The 22,480-nt window shown below is 39.7% G+C and overlaps 1 protein-coding gene across 1 annotated transcript in view; it reads left to right on the forward strand.

Annotated features, from left to right (window-relative positions):
• The first annotated feature begins 2,888 nt into the window (after positions 1-2,888).
• Positions 2,889-22,480, forward strand: part of ZEB2 (zinc finger E-box binding homeobox 2) — a 333,333-nt gene continuing 313,741 nt past the window's right edge. The window contains exons 1-2 of the mRNA XM_033946430.1: positions 2,889-3,274; positions 5,471-5,612. Of these exons, the coding sequence (XP_033802321.1) occupies positions 3,224-3,274; positions 5,471-5,612 (193 nt within the window). The 5' untranslated portion in view covers positions 2,889-3,223. The remainder of the gene's footprint in view (positions 3,275-5,470; positions 5,613-22,480) is intronic.

A 22,480-nucleotide genomic window follows, 5' to 3' on the forward strand; every position in this document is an offset into this window, starting at 1 on the left:
TGGGAAAACAAAGTAATTGACGTTTACTTTTCTAGCAAATAAACTGTTTAGAAAAGGTCATGTTTTCTGCTGTTGTCTCAGTAATATCAAATGACTACATTTGCAGGTAGAGATCTTAGGGTTTCTAGGTATAATAATTTTATATTTTGTGACTCGTAAAAAGAAGACCCTAAGCAATTAAAGAAAATGGAAACATAATACAGAAGAATGCTAGACACAGTAACCCCCTGCAGTTTCTGATGATGTAACCACCAAATTGTACAGGGAACCCTCCCCCCCCCAAAAAAAAAATAAAAATCCCAGCATTTTAGTTATATTAATTTATCATACAGTATCTTCGATTCACAAAGTAGTAACTTACATACATAGGTTTGAACCTATTTTTGTCTTTGCTCCAGAATGCTAATTTTAAAGATGCCAGCAGCTGTGCTAGGTACTAGGTGAATGGGAGAGTGACTAAAAGACACATACAAATACTGTATATCACATTCTTAAGTGCTGTGTAAGCACCAAAGACAGATATTGATGAGCCCTCGTGGGAATCAGACAACTTTATCTTTGTATGCAAAACTAAAGGGGCATTAATTGCTTTGGGAAATATATATATATAAATATATATATATAAAGAACTTAAGAATAGCCTTACTGGGTCAGAGCAAAGGTCCATTAAGTCCAGTAGCCCGTTCTCACGGTGGCCAATCCAGGTCCCTAGTACCTGGCCAAAACCCAAGGAGTAGCAACATTCCATTATCTCACAGTAAGCAAGATTCCGGAATCTCAAAGAGTAACAAGATTCTAGAATCTCAGAGTGGCAACATTCCATGCTACTGATCCAGGGCAAGCAGTTGTTCCCCCCATGTCTGTCTTTCCTCCAGAAAACTGTATATACTGTATCTATCTGTCTTTATTATTTATTTCAATGTATTATATTTCAAGCCATCAAAGACCATCTGTAAAAGTAGGATGTCTAGTAACATTTCCCATTCCTTATCAGTTGGTGTTGCAGTCCCAAAATGAGTGTGTAGGTTTTTGGGGGTTTTTTTTTTGTTTTTTTTTCATGTTTCTGACCCCCTGTTTTATGTCTGCTCTAATCAGATGAAAGTGTTGCCTTTGTACCACAGTACCAACTGCATTGTTGCAATGGCAGATATCAAGCATAGCCTTGTGAGGGAGCAACAAAAATTCCAATCAGAGTACTTTCAGCAATTCAAATGTTACATGTCTAAGCATTTAGAGTGACAAGTGCCCGTGTCCAGTCAGTGCCCGATTTTGAGCTAATACATTAAAAAAAAAAAACTGTAAAATCTTTCCACAGCTCTTTTGCTTACTGTATAAATCAAGGCTAGAGCAGATGTAACCATCAAAACGCACGTACAGCGCATCAAAAGAAGCGCCGGCCACGTTTCTCAAGTTAGAGGGGGCCGCTGAAAAGTTCTCGGCCCAACCCAGACGAGAATGACGTTGTTGCACACATTTTCCCGACACTTTTCGTTTCGACGACACGAGATAAAGTGAAGTGTCGAGAAAAGTGTGGACTAACTTGTAGATTTTCATGGCCGCACAAGCATTCCCAGTCTTGGTTGGGCCGAGAACTTTTCAGCGGCCCCCTCATAAATGGAATAAAATATTAAAATTTGAAGACAGCTTTTCAGCCAGAATTATTTGTGCTACTTACAGGAAGGTAGATGTTCAGTTGTTTTGTTCTTAAAGGAACTGTACATGAAGTGATCAGGAATAAGAAGTGGCTTTTTTTAACATCTTTTCAGCATTTATATTTTGCATTTGGTTTCCAGCAGTGTGTTTTGTAAACTAACTTTCTGGTTAACAAAACGACCGAGGCTTTGGTTAAGAACACTTAAACTTTTTTTTTTTTTTTAAGTCCCCTGGGATTCAGGCTCTGAATTAGTTAATAATGTGCAGTGCTTGCTAAATTGCTGACTTCCAGATGTTGAAAATATCTTTCTTCTTCTTCTTTAGGACATTCGTAACCTGATTGGATTAGGAGAGAAGCGTCTCATTGGAAGCTTTTGACTGATGATTTAATTACCCATACAGTGGAAAGCTGTATTCTGCAGGAAATCCCTCACAGATTTGCATACCCAATCCTTTGAGTGAAAAGGTGGAGTCCTTTATTGAAGGGGGAAAACACAGAAACCCTACTTTCACCTAAAAATTTAACTCTGCACACTGTCATTTTTCACTGGATTTTGTTTGTTTGTTTGTTTGTTTGGGGGGGTTGTCCTTGGGGTTTTCTTTTCTCGCTAAAATCTAAAAGAAAAGTAGAGATCTTTGTAACCTCTAATCAGTAAATGATAAACTGCACGAAGATTTCCCGGAATTACGTATCATCACGTTTTTTCTAAATAAAACTAGCAAGCGAGTACTGATACTTCCACTTGAAATACATTCAAAATGCTTTTAAAATTCTCAGATAGTTCGACCTGGCTATACAGAAGATAAAAAGTATTTGCAACTGGGTGTTTTGGGGTTTTGTTTTTGTTCTAACAGTACTCCAGGGCTGGTATTTTTTATATAATCATTTTAATGTTTGAGAATTCTCTACCGTTTAAAATAGCTTTATGGAGAAGACAGCCAAAGTGAAGAAGACCCGGGCAGAAATCTTGCAAAGGTTTCGCTCTAACTTTTCAGTTCTTTGGGGGTTATCTAGTTCTGTGAACAGTGAAAAAAAAAAAAAAAAAAAAAAAAACGCTTTCAAAATTTTGCCTTGCATCCAGGAGGATTTTTTTAAGTGACGAGGATAATGATGCCAAAGAGTTTGATGGCCGGGGAGGGGAGGGAGGAGGAAGAGGGATGAAGGAGGGAGGTGGAATTTCATTTCTTCCACTGAGCGTTTGCCGAGGCTTCAAGGTATAATCTATCCCAGATCCTTTCCCAGAGAAGAAAACTTGGGTGATCACGTTTCCCACATGATGCTCACGCTCGCTGCTCTTCAATTATCCCTCCCCACAAAGATAGGTGGCGCGTGTTACAGGGTCTCTCCTCTCCGTAACACGGAGAAGAAAAAGAAAAAAATGTCATTAGAAGAGGCGTAACACGTCAGTTCGTCCCCAGGTTTGTGTTTCCTGGAGTGGCAGAAAGAGATCAGTTCTAACCTGCCCAGCAGGAATAACGGTCCTTCTTCCAACTCTTTCCAAGGCTTATAATTTCTCCAGGACATTCAACGTTTTTTTCTTTTTTTTTTTGTTTTCTTTTCTGGCTCTTCATGCTCTTGTTCTCACGATTTCTTGACCGTACTGTCAACAGGGCTTTGCAGGTAGGCTTTACTTGTGTTTTATGGGGGGGGGGGGAGTGGGTTTTGGGTTGTTGTTGTTTTTTTTTTTTTTACAGGTATGCAGTTTAAAATGACTTTACGCAGACGTGATTGGGGTTTTTTTTTGGGGGGGGGGAGGGGGGGTGTTTTCGTGATTTTAACCAAAGTTCTCAGGATACTGTGTTTTAGGATAAGTTTACTTCGCACCTGGCTATACAGGTACAAGGTGTATCTGATATTCAAACTGCAAAAATAAAAATAAAAAATCAATTTGGAGAAGTAGATATGATTTGTTACTACATTTTACCATCCCAACTGAGACAATTTATCAAAAATATGAAAGTTTAGTTACCTGTCAAGGATTTAAAACTACTACATATGAAATTTACAGGACTTTTTTTTTTTTTAAGATATGTAGATTTTCATATGCTTTCCGGTTTTTCAAATGAATTTGCACAAGAGTGTATTTGATTTTTTTTTTTAACTGTTTCATAAGTTTCATTTCTTTCTTTTGTATGTCTGTGTATGTGTGTTTGTGTGTATAAAAACACTTCAGCTGCTGGACTCCGAAATAAAGAAGTGAAAGTAATGACTGAATCTGCACCATCAGTTATAAAAAGAACAAAAATTGAGTTGAAGACTTAAAAACTTATATAACTTATTCCCCTATTTAACACCAGAAAGGAGTGTCGAAGTGCATTTTTTCTCTCAGTTCTTTCAGAACTGGAGATTTAGATTTCTCAAATACCATGAAATGAACAGGAAACAGAGTTTTGTGTTCTTGTAAATTTGTTATCTTGTACTCACTGTAGTATCTTATGTACTAAATATCCATGATCCTGGAGAGATTATTAACCCCAGTATTAGAAATAACTTTTAAAGATAAAAGTTTGCAGCTCATATTCTCTCTTTGTCTCGCTCTCTCTCTCTCACACACACACACACACAACTACAAAATTATGTATATGCAATTTATCATATATTTTTGAAGTCTAAACATGCATAATTTAAAAACATTATATTACTATTTACACCCAGGTACACGTGTGTGTGTGTGTGTGTGTATGTGTGTGTGTTTTAAATTCTGCCCTGACTGATACTGGGGGGTAGGGAGAGGGAGGCTAGGAAGGGGTTAAATTTTATCACAAATTTTTGGTAAAATCTTTTATTTAGATCTCTATACTGGTATCAAACTGGTATCATTTAAAGAATTACAAATGAGCTAGGGCTGTTCAGGCTTCGTGAAAGTTTTACTGTATTGGAGATGTGTTTTTTGTTCAGAAAGGTAGGGGTTAATTGCTCTTGTTTTACAGTTTGCATCTGTTACATCTTTTACAGCCTCTGTTTAAACGACTCCTCGAGTCAAATCCCTTTAAAGCTCCACAGCATCTTCTTTCAAAGATTGACTTGATTCCAGAAGCCTTATATCAGTCCAACTCCCCCCCCCCCTAGCCCTCACCAGTGGCTACCCCACCCCTATTCTGACTGATTCCACCCCATCACGCAGGACAGTTGGATGCTAATATGCCAAAGTTTGCGAGAGAAGCAGTCAGCCCCAAAGCCTTAAAACACTTTTTCTTTTCTTTTTTTGCTTGATTTTGATGAGCCCAGCTGAGGTTCCCAGTGATCAGTCAAGGGGGTTTATAATTCTATCCACAGTGAAACTAGGGGGGGGGTGGAGAGGGGGGAGAGAGAGAGAAGCCCAAAACAATAACTGAGCCTGTGAGTCCTCTGCTTCCCATCCATAGGACTGTCCCCTACCGTACAATGCACTACTTACTGTAATTCTCCGCCTAAGTATACTTGATTTGTATAAGATGGCATTTCATACACGGCATAAGTTACAGTGTCACGCTAAAGTACTTCCAGGAGAATAGTGGTCCGCCTAGCACCGAGTGAAACAACACACTGTAAAACACTGCTCAACACTGTGCATTCCCACATACGGTCATGAGTTATGACTCATTTTTTTTTTTTTTTTAAGGTGTAATTCTTGCCTCTGATCTCTTAGCTGTGCCAGCGAGAAATGCATTAATAATAACAACACAAAAAGCCCGATCCTAAGGAAGGGACAGCTTTAATTTGTTTCGCCGGGACCTCTTCTTTGCTGGGTTCTTTTGACTATTTTGGTTAAATTTGGCGCCCTGCGTTTAAATGGGATACACCAAAGCCCACATTGTTGCTGTGTTTGGTTGTTAGATAGAGTCTGCGTGCTGCCGAATCAGGGAGTCGAGTCCATGCGAGCTGCCATCTGATCCACTCTTATCAATGAAGCAGCAGATCATGGCGGATGGCCCCAGGTGTAAGAGGCGAAAACAAGCCAATCCAAGAAGGAAAAACGGTAAGAAACCCCGAATAAAAACCTTTCCTTTCGACTCCAGCAGGGAGAAAAAAAAAAAAGAAAGCAAGCTCAGGGTTTGCCAAGCAATCTCTTTGTGGCGGAGATCGCCAGTTGTAATTTCAAGAGGTTAAATAGACTTAAAAGGAGTCCCAGGGAAAGTGAGTGTCAAAAGCAGCGGGATCCGAGACCTTTTCGCGTCAGTTTCTGAAGTCTAGCAGCGTTTCTTGTCCTCTAAAAGAGTCTTGCAAGAAATCAGACTTGACTCGGCAGAGTCCCAGATCTGGGCTTTAGTTCTGAGTTCTGGAAATTCACTGGGGGCGCGTGGGACAGAAACCTTAGAGCGGAGCTCGTAGGCAACGCTGAAAGTTTCTTGCCTCCGTCCTTTGCGCTGCTTCCTGCCTAACGGTACAGGGCTCTTGTTCCCTCCAGCCTGCTTCCAGTCGCCCGCTGACACCGTTAGATTTCTTTCTTTCTTGCATTTGGGTGGTGGTTGGGGGTTTGTTTGTTTTTTTTCTCATTTGTTTCCTCCAGTGGCAGAGGATCCACTCACAAACCTGTGGGACTCACATTAGTCCGGGCACTTTCTTGTTAGTTTCATATTGTCAGAACCATACAAGCCCTAGCTTGTTATGTCAAAAGGGCGGGGGGAGGGGGTTAGGGTAGTGAGGGGGGTTATATGTGGGCAATCTGATGGGAAAAAAAGACCTGTATGATTCCTGAAACCAAGCAGAAGGTGGGGGGGGGGGGGACCCAAGCAGATATAACTGGTGGTTACTTTTATTTCAATTAAAACGTGGATCGAAAATGAAACTTAATTAATATGTGCATTGTTGTCCATAGTTATCACCCCCTGCTTGAACAGGCTGGCAGTAGGGCTGGGTTAAACTGAAAGTGGGTTTTATTGTGTGATATCACCTTTGCCCCCCCCCCCTCAGTATTTTTGCAGGTTTAAAGCATATCTCTGTAATGTCTTTTTCTGTCCCTTAATCTGGAGCTTCAGATCCCTGGATCCCCCCTCCTTGTTTCCACTTTAAAGAACTTTCACATTGGAACCAGCGGCAGGGAGAATGTTTTAGTCAGCCTTAGATTGTCTGAATTCTTTAATCACTTGTCCTGTTTAAGCAGAAACTGCACAGAGCACCGACGACGGAATTGGGATTGGAAATTGAGTGTTCATTTTGCTTTATAGGTTGTTTGTATATGTATTAGTGCTTCTCGTGTCCCCTGCCTTGTTGTGATGGAGGTGTCGAGCCATATGGAGGAGTGCTAGAGGAATGTTAGTAAGGAACTGTTCATTTTGTCCTGGCTTCCTTTTGTATGGTGTTTGATCTATTTTGGCATTGTTTATGATTACAGAAATAATAATTACAAGAAAGGATATATACTGGATGACCGTAGACCCGTTAGCGTTGCCTATTTTAAACCTTTTCCCACCGTTTTCTGGAATTATTTAAGGTGGTGGTCATGGAGGAGAGACCTCCTTTCCCCTCATCTCAGAGTAATTTACTAGACACTAAAATTACACGTAATGGTTCCCTCTCCTCTCTTGTGTTTCCTCCATTCTTTTTATTAAATGTTGGCTATTGATTTTCTGAAAATCAATAACGGTTGTGGGGCTTTTTCCCGTGCAAGTATCTAAATCAGATTGCTGATCAACAGGAAAACAAAAGCTTTGTGTCAAGTTGCCTTTTTCTAATGTTAAAAGAGTCATTTTTTTTGCGAAAGAAGAAAAAAGGATGAGATTGAAAGCGAGACAGTCAGAAGTGTTCTCTGGTAAAGGATGTTTGAAATGTTTGCTGACCTCATCTGTATTTTGTACAGGTTTTAGTTGGGGTCTCAGCTTGGGTGTGTTAAAGATATCACATGCGCTTTGTGAATGGTGTTTACACCTATATTCATTCTATCTGGCCTTAAACCTGTCATTTTAAATAAGCTGTGTGGCCTTGCAAAGTCAGTGTAATAACTACTTTCATGTATGCACAGAGGGGCTACTTCCTCTGGCCCAATATTTTCAATAACTTGTGATACTGAAGCCACGCTGGGAAGGAAAGTTAAATTAGAATTTGGCAGGTACTATGAAACTGAGAAAAAAAAAAAAAAACTTTATGGAAAGTCTCATCACTTATGATTTTAAGTCCCCTTAATGTTTTCATTTTTCAAAAGATCTCTAAAAAAAAATCTTATTTTTTTTCAAATTGCCTTGTTGACAAAAAATAAATTTGGTCAAATAATTAGTTTACTGGTGGCTAGGAAATACCCTACTTTGAGTAGCAAGTAAGGGACAGTTTTTCAATTCATTTCCTCTCCCTCTCTTGTCAAACACAGATCCAAAGCCTTTCCCTTTGGGAATTGGAAGGATTTATTTAAACTGAGTGGATTTTGCTTCACTCCTGGATTCATGGAAAAGATGTCAGTCCTGGGCTTGTGTCTTTCCTGATAACATTAAATATGATGATGCCTATCAGAAATTAGAGCAATACCTCGAAACACCAAGGAACAAAGCAAAAAGAGAGAAATACAGGCTGCAGAGAATGACATCAAGAAAACTAGAATGATATGTAATTTTTTTAATAAAGACAAAAGGGGGGGGGAAATAGATTAAACTAAATGGAGGGTGCATTTGCAGAGCTTCTTTCTAGTTTTTGTAAGAATAGTTAAGAGCTCAGAATTAGAGGTTGAAAGTGGGGGGAAGGGGACTTCTAAGTCACCAAGGATTTCAGAGGATGGTAAAATCGATTAGAAGGGGGAGGGAAGTGAGGGACGAGAACAGAACATGGAAGAAATCAAACGAAAAATAAACAAGTTTTGTTGGAACGAGTGACAATAATAATAATAATATTTCAGCAGGAGGGGAAGAATTCAGAAAAGAGAAAGAGGAGGAAGGAGGAAATGTAAGGGTAAAAAAAAGGTGAAAAAAAAGTGGAAGCCCTGAAATGCTAGTCGGTTTTAGCAAGTTAAGTCAGATGATCCTAAGTCTCCTGACTCACTTTGCAACACTTTCCTTTATTTGGAAAAAAAAAAAAAAACTTTCTCCCTTGATTACACCCCAACAGTTACAGGCAGCCCTTTTGAAGATCTCGCCATTAAACATAGATGTCTGCTTAAATGCTGTAGAATTAAACTCTGCAAGCCTTTAAATAAAACGACCTGCTGTTTACTGCAGTTTAATTTGAGCTGCCTATAAAACGCACCAGTCTATGTTATTTGCCTAAAACTGTCTTAATAAGGTGAAGGTGAGCGCTGCTTCTCTCTTGTGAAGTTTGCATTAAACATAAACTGAGGGTTCCCTCCCCCATCCGCCCCCCCCCCAAAAAAAAAACAAACAACAAAAAACCAGTGGTCAATTTTCATAGATCAGCGTTTGCCAGGATGAGATTTTCCAGTCTTTTGCTTCAGTGCCCCTAAGTCACCTGGGTTTTATTGATCTAAACTAGGTACTGATAATTAAAATATTAGTTGTGGCTGTTTCATTTATTTAATTATTTATAAGTAGTGAACTGAGTTGCAAAATGAACCAACGGACAGGCATTCTCATCATTTTCAAGTCTTAATTCTGACCTTCTTTTGGAGGATTGAAAGTGTGTCTTAGTATCCTAAAGATTTGGGCAGTAGGGTTTAGTCGATGAGAAATTGTCCTTGCTTGCATATTTGCATAAACGTACAGATGTGTGCTCGTACAATGGGAAACCAAATCTGAGAGGCTTGCTTTTTGGACAGTAGCATAGGTCAGCTTGGGAATACACACATGCCCAGTTGCATTTTACAAGCGTGAAAATCCATTGCAAATCGATTATCTTTAAAGTTCATTATTCAGTTATTATTGTGATTTTGAAGAAGTCTATGTGCACAAGAGTTTTGGAAAATGTCACGCATCGTGTTCATTAGAAATTCTGACGCATAACAAGATGTATGTGTATGCCAGGTTTAGGCTGTTTATTATATTTGGGTACACAACTAATTGTGATATTTTAGCTACAGTGCAAGTATTGGAGGTGTTACGGTACTTCTGTCACATGCAAGTGCATGATTTCCAGGTTTTATTTGTTTGTTTCTCAGTCTGACTGATGCGCAGAAAACTTTTTTGGGGGGGAAATTTCTTTCATCCCTGTGGCAAAAATCATTCTCAGGAAAGGCTGAAAAACTGGTAGAAAAAAAAAAAGATGAAATGCTTATAGTTAATGAATCAGTTAAAATAACGTTTAGGAAAATTGTGCAGCACTCTTTCTGGTACAAGTATTGATTCCCTTAAAATATTTTCTGCACCATCTGCATGCACTATTCAAAAGCTTTGAAGGTGCATTCTCTTTTCTGTTTTGTTAGTAAAAAAAAAAAAAAATCTCTTTGTCCATTTTGTCAAACCCAGAGCTTCCCAAGGTAGGCACTAGAGACATAGAGAGGGGGGAGTGCAGGTCTGCAGTGCTCACAGACAATTGATCGTCTGCTCTAATGTGTTTCATTTACATGTTTATAACGTCAATGGTACTGGGGTGTCCACTGTACCATTCATTGCAGCATTCCCACAAGGGTGCCATTGTCTGAATCGCCAAGGCCGACACCTTTTTGCTTGCTCTTTAGTTGTCTCTGTAGAGTATGAAGAAAAGGGACTGAAAGTTAAGATGAAGAAACACCTTGGAAAATAATTTTGACACTAAGTGACATTTCCAGAGTAGATATGAAAATGGGACAAAAACATGATCTAGTCAATACTGTAAAATACTTTTAAGAACAATCAAAATAATGGTTTTTACCATAAAGAACTATTGTCTCTCTCTTTCTCTCTAATACTTTTTCATTTTTTTCAGCTTAAGTGCGTTGGAGAACCTCAGAAAGTAGTTGTGTGTTTATTGCAATTTGTGACTTCTGTATATATTTACATGTCTTTGTCTATGTCAATAGCATCGGCTTACCACTTGGAAAATCTATCGAAAGACTATTTCAGTTATCAGAGAGCGCAAAGTTTGAAAAGCAAGATCTTTGCAATTTACCTTTGGAGGGATTGTAGTGGAAATAATGGCATTTGTTAGATTTTTCTGAAAGTAGTCCACTTAGTTCTGAATACACTCTTTTAAAAGTGTGGGATCTTATTTTATTTTTTATTTTTTTTGTACAATTGACTTTAATATATTGCATCTGAAGAAACTAGAGTTTCTTTAACTGCTAATCACTGATAACAAAAAATAACATAGGTGTTCGTTCATAAACATCATAAAAATTCCATGTCTCCTAGTACTTTTTCACCCATCCCCTCTGTCTCAGTGACATTTCTGCACTAAGGACTTCTAAATGACACAAATGCATATATTTGATTTGCTTGGATAACATCCCCAGCAATACAAGGAGGGGGGGGGGGTTGGCTGAGAAGTTCTCAGCTCAACCAAGAAGAGAATGACGTGGATATGGTTCAATTAATGATCTGAAACATGTCAAAAATACAGAATTTCATTTCTGCAAATTGGCACTTAAAGAAATAAGATAGCGCTCTTTTCAGCTACAGTAGCAAAATAACACTCAGAATTTAGGAAGTTGGTTGGCTGGGCTGAGAATTTTTCAGCACCTCCCTCGTAGTACCTGTGGCCTGATAATATCAATAAATACTGATTTTTTTTGTAAACCTTAAAGAACCACCAACTAGTTGCGGAAAATCGACACTTAATATTACAATTCATACATACCTAAGAACAGAAACCCTAAAGTCAAAGTAATATAAACCACATATTTTTAAATAGATATGTACTATACTATACATATTTATCTGGCAGATTAAATAGAATATGAATTCACCTACAAATAGGTTATTACAAGCAAAGCAGCTGGTGTAAGGTAGGCCTATAGAGAAAAATACCGACTTCTGTTGTGTGATAAAGAGATAACTTTTATAATGTTATTGAAATTTTTGTTCAAATTTAGCCAGCTTGTAGGGGTTGGTTTTTGGTTGTTGTTGTTTTTTGTTTTTTTTTTTGCCTTGCAGGGAAGACAGAGTAGATGCACCGTTAGCTGAACCCCTGACACGGCGGTCTTTTGAATGCCTTAGGTATGATTTCACTTTCGCTCACATCAATGCTGACCTGAATGCCTTTCATATCTGATCCGCTGTGTCTCTCCCAGTAAACATCCCCTGAGGGGAGAACAAAGAAAGGAGCTCTTCTTCTCCTTAATCACAATTCAGCCCTTTCACCGCCGGCAGGCAACATTTGCATTCTGCAACAGAAAGCCAAGATGAAAAGGGGAAAAAAAGAGAGTGAGAAGAAGGGGGTGGGGGGGAAGCAGAGGGTGGAGGCTAAGTAAAATAACTTAGGTGTTTGTCGCTGTTTGTTGGGCTTTCCTTAGTTACAGGCTTTATATAGCCTATGTTCTACCCAGCCTTGGCTCTACTGACAGCCAGATAGTGTTACAGGATGGCATGCCTGTGCTATTCATGGCCACTCGCTCTAGCACTTGAGGTAAAAAGTGTCAGACAGGGATCAAATTCTACTCTGAAAACTCTGTTATACTTAAGAGCCAGGTGTGTGTGTGGACTGCTACCTGCTATTATCATTTTTAAGACTTCTCGCTGATTATTCATATTAGTTGCAGATTAATCTTTTTCAGGCAGATAAAGGGTTAGAATTTCAGATTGCCCATTGCATTTGTCTGGGGTGTTTTATCTCAGTGCTGTAACTGAAGTGAAAATAGGGATACGGGAAGGAAATATGTCCACGGGCCTCTGAAGTTCCCTGATTGTGCTGTAGTCCAGAAGGGTAAGGAGTTTGGAAATCAGGTTTCGTTATACGCAGTAAAGGCTTCAGCAGTGTTACAAATGCATTAATTCATTCACTTGAACAACTTTCAAAATACTCTCAGGTTATTTAGCATTTCTTCAGAAAAGAGATGCTCTTACTCTATCCAGCTTAATATGTCAAAACTACAAACAGAAAGGATTGGGTTGTATTGTCCTGTTTGCTTTTGTTTGTTGTGCTTTATTTTTTGGGGGAAGAGAGGTTTATTTAAGTAGGGATCCCGATTAGAAAGGAGTGTTGAAGCCATTTCAAGCAGACCTGTCAAATGTTACTTTCCCTGCCTACACATGTAACCTGTTAAGTATAATATACAGTGCTGGATGAACCTTCTTCCTACCAAATTGCCAATGTTTCCCAGAAGCTCCTCTTCAGAAATTGACGTGTTTTCAATAATAAATAGATCAAAGTGTTCATGTAACTTTAAGGGAGCTTTTTGACAAAGTAGCAGCCTGAGCATGTCAGAGACGGAGGCTGTTTTACAACATTGTCATATGCTGGTCATGGTACAGTTTCGGCAGCCAAAGCATACTAATCGAGATGTTAACAAGTTGAACAGAAGCATGTGATCCAGAGATTCCTGATTTTCAACCCCCCACTTCCACACACCCCCAAAAAAAAAAAAAAAAAAAAAAGATTTAGAGACATTGGTACAAGAAAAGAGAGATTATCTCTACACCTTCCATCCCTCTCTCCACCTCCATGACCCCGGCATTGCAGGATTTAGGAAGATTTACTTCAGTAAACACCTTTGGACACTTTGGTTGGGGTGTTTGGGAGGAAGGGGGGGCAAGTAGGAGTCTGTTTGCAAAAGGAAGCTTTTGTTAAGTGAGGTGCTGGGATAATGCTTTACCAGGCAGCTGTGATATTAACCTACACAGCAATGCCAGAAAACTATTTAACTCTTTGTGTGCTGTACATTTTTACTTGACAGATAAGAGCCTTCGTTCAGGGAGGTTTCTTTGGTGATTGTTCAGTCATGATTGCTCTCATTAAATGCATTTTAAACATGTATGCCACAATTTAAAACACTTTAACCTTTTAAAATAAGACTAGTTTGAGTTTGGTTTTTTTTTTTTTTTAATTTGTTCTATTTGTACCAGTTTAGACTTATAGTAAGGAGTTGGGTAAGATTTTTGACTGGAAAGAAAACTACAGCCCATCAGCATTTCGGAACTACTTGCAAAGTGTGGCATTGTTCTTGCTTTGATTGTACTTATGGGAGACTTGAATAATGCACTCAATAACAGTCTAACGGATTATCTTAGTGCAAATAATTTGCAATAAATTGTAAAGAAAGACAGCGCAATGCATGTTTAGCAAATTTGCAAGGTAGCACCGATACTTTTAGGGAAGATGATCCAGCCTTGTTTAGCAGTTTGGAACAACAATAACTTACATGAAATTTGGGCTATACACTTGAAAACTTATGAAAAGCAGGGTCTGATATTCATAATAGCTCTATGTTTGTATGTCAGAAAGCCAAATAAGCTACTGCAAACTTCTTTCAAAGTTGCATATGTTGTATCTTAGTTCTATCGACAACTGCCACAGCGAGCATTTCTCTCCACTATAGTATAAAGAATACAAATTAACAACATTGCCGAGAGGAATGAGTTAATAGATTATTTTTTGCTGGGCATAAGAATAACTTTACAGGTGTTGGGTTTTTGGGTTTTTTTTTTTTTTTTAGTTTAGATAAGATTTCCTTACTAAGTTTTTGGTTGTTGTTTTTTTTAGTGTAGGTGTCAAAGTTAGAACAGTCACAAATGTGTGAAGAAATAAAGGGTAAGAGACATGGCAGAATTAAAGGTGTTTGTTATGTTGCTACACCGTGTGTCAAGCAAGCTCCCTTTGTCACAGCCTCCCTGGTGATTTGACAGTGCAGAGCCACTTCCCTCCTAGGTGATACAGCAGTTTTTTTTAAGCTGAGTTACAAACACAATGCACCCGCCCCCCTCCTCCCCACTAGAAGGTTGCGCACTCAGCCTTTTCCTTCGAAAGTCCCCTTCTTTCGCCACCCTCTGAGCATCCTCATTACAGGCATTCGAGAATGGCCTTATATAGAGGGAGCACTGTATTCCAAATCTCAAGGCAAAACAGCGGTGCTGTAGAAGCTGGCATTGGCCGTCGTGTTGGCAGAAATGCCATCTGCCAAATCATCCAATAATTAAGTGTTATGTTATTCATATGAACAATCAAGTATGTGGTATTCCTTGTGAAATCAAAAGAATGCTAAAAAAAAAAAGCCCCCCAAAACAGGTCCCTTCCTACTTGAAGTTTAAAGGATGAATTAGATAATCTTGTGATCTCATTGATCCGAGCAGGAATCCTAGCAGAAGTAATAATAATCATAAATTGTCAACTAAAAGTCAGAAAAGGAGCAAGGACTACTGACAGTGAGTCGTGCTCTGCTAACAGAGATATTAGACTTCGTACTCCCTTACGGTGCACGTTCTTCATGAAGTTTGTCTGGCAGGAAAGTTTAGGCCTTTGCAAAGTCATTTTTAGGGAGATACAAACAGCGCTGTATCAGACACAGTAGTTCAGACTCAAGCACTGTATAGAGAGTGCTCCAAGTCACAATCATATTGATCAGTGGTCCCCCCCTAAAGATCTCTATTAATTAAGCTATGTTAGCTGTGTAACATTAGAATCACTGCATTATAAGTTATCATGATTGTGTGTTAATAGTGAACAGAGCGTCGCAGTTAATCCATGTGTTAAGCAGATAACACAGAAAATGCAATCGCTAAGCATGGGCCAGCAGGGAATGAGGAAAGATCTTGCCTTGTAGTTAACATGAAGGTCATTGCCATGTGTGAACTGTTAATGTGGAAAATAACATGCCGCATTTAGTTACTCCTTAAGAGATATAACTAACTACCCCCCCTTAACAAAACAGCACAAGTGGTTTTTAGCACCAGCCAGTGTGCTGAATGCTCCGTGCTGCTCCGACACTCATAGGAACTCTATGAGCATCAGGGCGGCGCAGAGCATTCAGCTCGCCGGCCAGTGCTAAAAATCGCTTGCGCAGTTTTGCAAAAGAGGGGCATATTCCAAGTTATCGGTGGTGCAGGAAATGCATGGTAGCAAACTTTGTTCTTTGTTAATGGCATGGCAGCCCTGTAAAAAAAAAAAAAAATGCTGGGAAGGTCCCCAGTGGTTACCGCAGAGGTTTTCTACCTAATTTAATTTTACTTTTGCAGCAAAGAAATATGAGGTGCAAAACCTTAGGAAAGCGTGGAATACCTGCAAGTTTCATGGCTCCCTATCATTCTCTTCTTGCTTGGGCTGAGAACTTTTCAGCGGCACCTCATAGTAAGAGCCAAAATATGAAATAATGCGAACGGTAGAACTGATATGAGTCTAACCAATGTAAGAGGGCAATTCTAAACCCTTATGTAAACGGCAGGGAAAAATACCTTTGGCCTCAATTGGCTAAATCAACAGTGAATTACGCCCAAATGTGCTCTTGGTAATATTTAAAGCAGTTGAAAGTAATTTTGCCAAGCCAAATGTTACGTTGGTTTGGCATACTCTGCTGAATCCGAAATGTGGAAAGTTTATGAGTGTCGAAAGTGCATTGGAACGTCCTTTAATTTTAATAGCAGAAAGGCTATTTTTTTTCTTCAGTGAATGGGCAAAAGTGCAGACATAGGACAAAATAATAGAAGCAATGTGCATGCCAGCTAGGTATTCTTTAAGATCATGCCATCAGCTGTTGGGAGAGCCAAAAACTTAAGATTAGCTATGGTGCCAGGGTATTAATACCATTCCTTTCCTTTTTATTCTAACGATATCAATTAAGTTACTGGAAAGTTCAGTAGTTTTAATATATTTATTAAATATATAAATGTACAAGGGGCCACTGAAAAGTTCTCAGCCCAACTGAGAAGAGAATTTATTTATTTTATTTAAAACATTTATATTCCTCTTTAAACCACTTTTCAGTTCAATGATATGAAAAGAAATGAAAAGTATGGAATAACTTGTAAGTTTCATCACTTCGCATTATTCTCTTCTTGACTGGGCTGAGAACTTTTTAGCGGCCCCCTAAGAGCATTCTAATAGGATATAATTTTGTAGATGTGGGAAATGTTTCTGATGCTCTTCAACTGTGTTCAAAATAAACCAGAAATATAAGTTGCGGAAGTGAATGGAATGTTGTTTTAGGATGTTCTTAACATTAGCATTCACACTCCGTCACCTGCAACTAAAGGCTAAACACCATCAATCAATAATCACACAACTCAATTTTATTGGAATAAATATTTGGCCACAGCTTTATTATCTGTCTTAATATTATCTCCAGTTAACATGCAAGCCGTGTCTAAAACCAATAAACCCCCAATGCATATTTCACACACCTCCTGGGAGCTATTAGGTGTCAAAACTAGCTTCCGTTAAGTCTTTAAATTTATAACATTCCCCCAAACATGACCCACGGTGACACCAGGCCATGCTTCCCCTCACCCCAAACATGGTCCATGGTGATGCCAGGCCATGCTTCCCCTTGCAGCGGTGTCGCCTATGAGTATTACATTTATTTATTAACTGCTTATCTTCCAGATCGAACTTGACCAAACCCCATTTTCCACCCCACTCAAAGCTATGAGCACCTCCCTCAACCCCAAAATCTCAACCAAACCCATCCAACTCCACATAGAACCTGTAACACCCCCCCCCCCTTCCCCAACACTGACACAAAACATACCACCAGCACACATGGGAGGGTTTCCTGAAGAGACTACTCTACTCTTCCCCTTTCCTCACTCCAACCTACCACAACATCCAACCAATCCGTGACTGCTCCATCCCCATTACCTCAGAAACCTCCCCAATCCTTTTTCTTTCTTACAAGCTCTGTCTATTAACCCTTTCTTATCTTCTCTTATAAACTTGTCAATCCTTATTCCCCCTCACCCTCTGCCTCCCCCACCCCATTTCACCCACCCTACCATACAATAAATATTACCAGCAGGTGACATTAGCTCAGCTAATGTTATATCTCACCAGATGAATCTGGTGTCCTTCTGTATGTCTTTTTTAGATCATTTTCTTTTGCTCAGATGTATGTGGTTTCTTCAGGTCTCCAATAGGTTATCCAAACACGTTTTGGTAGCTGTTAGGATGATGGCAAAACTTGATGGGTGGGAATGGATAGAGTTTTGGATCACGTATGGGATCTTATGTGCTCATCTACCTCAAAAGATAGAGACCCATTGAGAGACACACAAAAAACTGCCTTCTTTTAGGAGCTATATCTTACAGTTGGTCATACTCTATTGCTGGCATGTGGGCTACATCTTTAGCAATCTGGACAGTCTGCCTAAAGTTAGGTGTCAATATCGGCGCCTAATTTAATTGAGAAATAGGCTTAATCAGTGCCTATATTGGCACTCAACACCTCACAATCAGCTTTAATTGGACTTAAGGCACCTAACTCATAAAACTTGATTCTATGAAAAGTAGGTGCCTAGCCCAAAGTGCCTACACTAAAAGTGGGAAAGGCTAGGGATGTTTATGAGTTAGACATCTCTTTGTTAATCAGGTGCTTTAGGCTCTGATTTTAGTACCTAACTTTAGGCATATAAAACCTTGCCATAAATCGGGGATGCCTAAAAGTTAGGCTGTTGAGCGCCACCTAAGCACACTTAGGTGACACTAAGTATGATTCTATAATGGGTGTGTGCATTTTATACAATGGATGCCTATAGCAGCGCCTAACTTTAGGTGGACTTTATAGCTTCAGGGCCTTACTTCTTATGTCCCTCATCTACCATGTTTTACTGATCTACTCAAACAATGCAGATTAATACCATTACTATGAACAGGGATTTTGATGCAACTCCAACCTTAAAATTTCCAAAGTTAAATACTGAGTAGAGTGGAAAGGGTAGATGTCAATCGCTTGTTCATTCTTCCCAAAAATACTAGAACTAGGGGGCATGCGATGAAGCTACTACTAAGTAGTAGGTTTAAAACAAACCGTAGAAAATATTTCTTCACACAACATGTCATTAAACTCTGGAATTTGTTGCCGGAGAATGAGGTGAAATCAGTTAGCTTAGTAGGGTTTAAAAAAGGCTTGAATAATTTCCTAAAAGAGAAGTCCATAGACCATTATTGAGATGGCTTGGGGAAATCCACTGCTTATTCCTAGAATAAGCAGCATAAAATTTGTTTTACTGCTTGGGATCTAGCTAGTTACTTGGGACCTGGGTTGGCCACTGTTGGAAACAGGACACTGGGCTTGATGGACCTTCAATCTGTCCCAGTATAACAATTCTTATGTTTTTATGTGAGCCAAGTCTAGGATAATCAAGCCATTGTGACATCAGTGATGAGGCTGACTCTTAGGCATTGGTGGAATGAGGCATTATGACATCATAATAGGAGCTCTGGAATGTTGCTACTCTTAGGGTCTCTGCCAGGTACTTGGGACCTGGGTTGGCCACTATTGGAAACAGGATACTGGGCTTGATGGACCTTCGGTCTGTCCTAGTATAGAGATTCTTAAGTTCTTAAATGATAAACCATAGTTGAAATGGGTATATAATTTTAGGCAAACAATTAAAAAATAATTGGTAGGTTTAGAGCACATTTTTACTCTTATTGCTACATCGATGATGACATACTGACATGTACTTAGAGTTAGCAGTCATATTGCAAAGATGAGCTGATATAAGTGAACTTTTCTGTATTGCAATGGTGACATGATGCTCACCTCTGTGGAGGAGATTTCTGGCAAGGAAATGATACCAGACCAGCAGATCAAAGTATCATGAAATCAAGCATTAGAACCTACTTTCTTTTTTAACATATGGGCAAATTTCAACACATCCAAATGCTCTTCCCAAAGTAATTTGCTAATGTGGTCTACAGCTCGAATCACAGTTGTGAAAATTGAAATCCATTTTGGGTCGAATTCTACAACAGCCACCAAAAGGCAGTGGTAGGCACCCTATTGCTGCCTAACTTAATTGATTCAATTGCCTTTAACCGATGCAATGATTGATCGTGTCATTTAAAAGCAATTAAACTGTCATTAAAAATAGTGCTTCCACAAACGGTACTTGAACCACGACTACAGAGGTGCCTATTGGTGCATAAGGGTAATATGGGCGTGGTTCATGCCTGTAGGACCTTTAGGCATCAGTAGGCGTGATTCTCATCACAGATAGGTGCCATAAATGTAGGCCTTGCAAACCCTGGCCTACATTTCCCGACGCCTATCTGTGATGTGGCCATGATTCTATAAATGGTGCCATCATGTGATTGGCGTGCGATCGGTGCCACTTTTCTGGATGACTGCCGATCCCAGGGCCCATTTATAGAATCTGGACTTATGTGTTGTGCAGCAGTTTATGAAGTATTCTAACATAGTAACATAGAAAATCACAGCAGATAAAGACCCGAGTGGTCCATCCAGTTTGCCCAAAAATACACTCTCTATAATTTAATGATTTAATTTAAATTGTTCTTTTTCAAAGATATTTCTGGGCCAGAAACCCAGAGCTCTGCCCGGTACTGTGCCTAGGTTCCATCTACTGGAGTCTCCATCAAAGCTCACTCCAGCCCATCTAAACCATCCCAGCCCATCCTCAACAGAATGGCCATATACGGGACACAGACTATGCAAATATGTTCAGTACTGGCCTTAGTTCTTCAATATATACCCATTATTTTCTGGTTAGAGATCCTTTGTGTTCATCCCAAGCTTTTTTTAAACTCTGTCACCATTTTCCTCTCCACCATCTCCCTCGGGAGACCATGCCATGCATCAACCACCCTCTCCGTAAAGAAGAATTTCCTAATATTCCTCTTGAGTCTACCACCCCTCAACCTCAGATTATTACCTTTGGTTTTACCATTTTCCTTTCTCTGGAAAAGATTTTGTTCTATGTTAATACCTTTCAAGTGTTTGAACGTTTGAATCATATCTCCCCTGTCCCTCCTTTCCCCCCAAGTTGTACATATTGAGGGCTTCCAGCCTCTCCTCATACGTCATTTGGTGTAGACCTCCTATCATTTTCGTCGCCTTTCTCTGGACCGCTTCAAGGAACGGGGCCTGAGGAGTCTCAGCAAATCAGGGCCTTCCAGATATCCACTAAAAGGATTCCCAAAATCATGCTGTCAATCTAACCCTAACACTAGACAGGAAGTGAATATTTTAAGTGTAGAAGGGAGGTGTCCCCCCTCAAAAAAAGAGGGTTACTTTGTAACACTCAAAAAGATAAAATAGTTTCCTGTCATGCACGCAAATGTCGGGGCATAATTGTTGGTGAGCGTTTGTCCTACGCGCATTTGATGGGTAACCTAATGCACCTACAGTTACACTAGCCATTGATCTACTGTAACTATGGACCTGTCAGTGTGGCACAGAGTCATGTAACGTCTAGTATTCTGTAAGTTATGCTTGTAAATTGAGCCCCACCCATTTATACCCTCCTCAATTTCACTTGCACATGCCACTACGGAGTAGTGCTGCTGGCACTTTCTGAGATATGTGTTCACTTACACATATAGTTCATGTATTCTAGAAAGGTGTGCAAGGGATGTGTAAATGCAGGCACCTCGTTTATAGAATCGCCCTTATAGTGTCTGTCTTTGGTGGATTGCGATAGCATTGTACAATACCGTGGTATAAGTTTGAGGAACATTTAAAATAGTCTTTAGACCCTGGAAGATTTAATCTGCATGTGTTCCATTGGGCGGGAATAAGACATGTCTTTAGGGAAAGGGTTTAAAAATGACCCCCCCCCCCCTTTTACTAAGCTGAGGCAGCTTGGATCAGCAAATGCTTTGACACTCATACAATTCCTATGAGCGTCAGAGCATTTATCGCCCTGGGCCGCGATAGAAACCTCTTCCGCGGCTTAGTAAGAGAGAAGGAAACTGTGAACGGTGATTAGCAAATTTATGACAACTAATAGGGGCAATGGATAACATTACAAAAAATAAAATTGCATGCACTGATAGAAAGGCAAAATTTGCTACATACTAGATCATTTAGAGCTGGCTTCAGTTAAATGGCACTGGAAAAAAATTGGCGCTAAATTGCACTGGAAAAAAATTGGCGCTAAGCTTGATTCTATAAAGGGAAAGGGATTGGGATTTGTATTCTGCCTTTTTGTCCTCTGACAACCGCACTCAAAGTGGTTTACATAAAGGTACTTGAAGCATTTTTCCCTATTGGTCCTGGTGGGCTCACAATCTATCTAATGTAACCTGGGGCAGCGGAGGATTAAGTGACTTCTCCAGGGTCACAAGGAGCAGTGTGGTGTGATAGGCTGTAGCTCTAACCACTATGCCACACTCTCCTCTGGGGCATGTACCTTTTATAGGATCATGCTCAGTGCTAATTTCCATGCCGATAATAGGTGCCAGACTTACGCCTGCTGAAGCCTGGTGCAAATGCTGTCACCCAAGTTAGGCATGCTAAGGCCGTGTTCTGTAATTCCACATGCAACTTTTTTTGGAATGTCCCTGGCTTGCCCGTGTCCACATTCCCCTTTGAATTACGCACTCGTAGAGGTAGGCGCCGTGAGTTATAGAATAACACGCAGTCAGATGCACGTGTAAATTTGAATGCATTCCAATTAGCATCACTAATTGGCTGCTAGCACGCAATTATTGATGTTAGCTGGCTTGTTACTCACTTAACTTGCGTGCCCATCTTGGGCGCACAATTATGGGCTCCGTATATAGAATCCAGGGGTATAGTGTGATGAAAAATGCAACAAAATGACCAAACTTCTTTCCTTTCAATTTTCATCGTTCCAGCGCAGGCCAAAAAGTTTGCAGTGAAAGAGGCAGCATTTAAAAGTTCTTTTTACAGAGACGGATAACATATACAGTTTGAAACCAGAGGAAATACTTAGAAATGTGGAGTTTTACACTTGTCAAGATAACGTGTGAGGTAGCCATACTGTGTGAAAGCCACACCACAGTTGATGTGTGCATTCTGGTAGGGCTTCTCACTACAAGGGGCCGCTGAAAAGTTCTCAGCCCAACTGACAAAGTTGGGTCAGTCTCCATCGAGGGCTATACACTTAGTCCAGTGATTTTCCACTATTTTATTTTATTTTT

This window comes from Geotrypetes seraphini, chromosome 5 (assembly GCF_902459505.1).
Source record: "Geotrypetes seraphini chromosome 5, aGeoSer1.1, whole genome shotgun sequence".
Classification (NCBI taxonomy): Eukaryota; Metazoa; Chordata; class Amphibia; order Gymnophiona; family Dermophiidae; genus Geotrypetes; species Geotrypetes seraphini.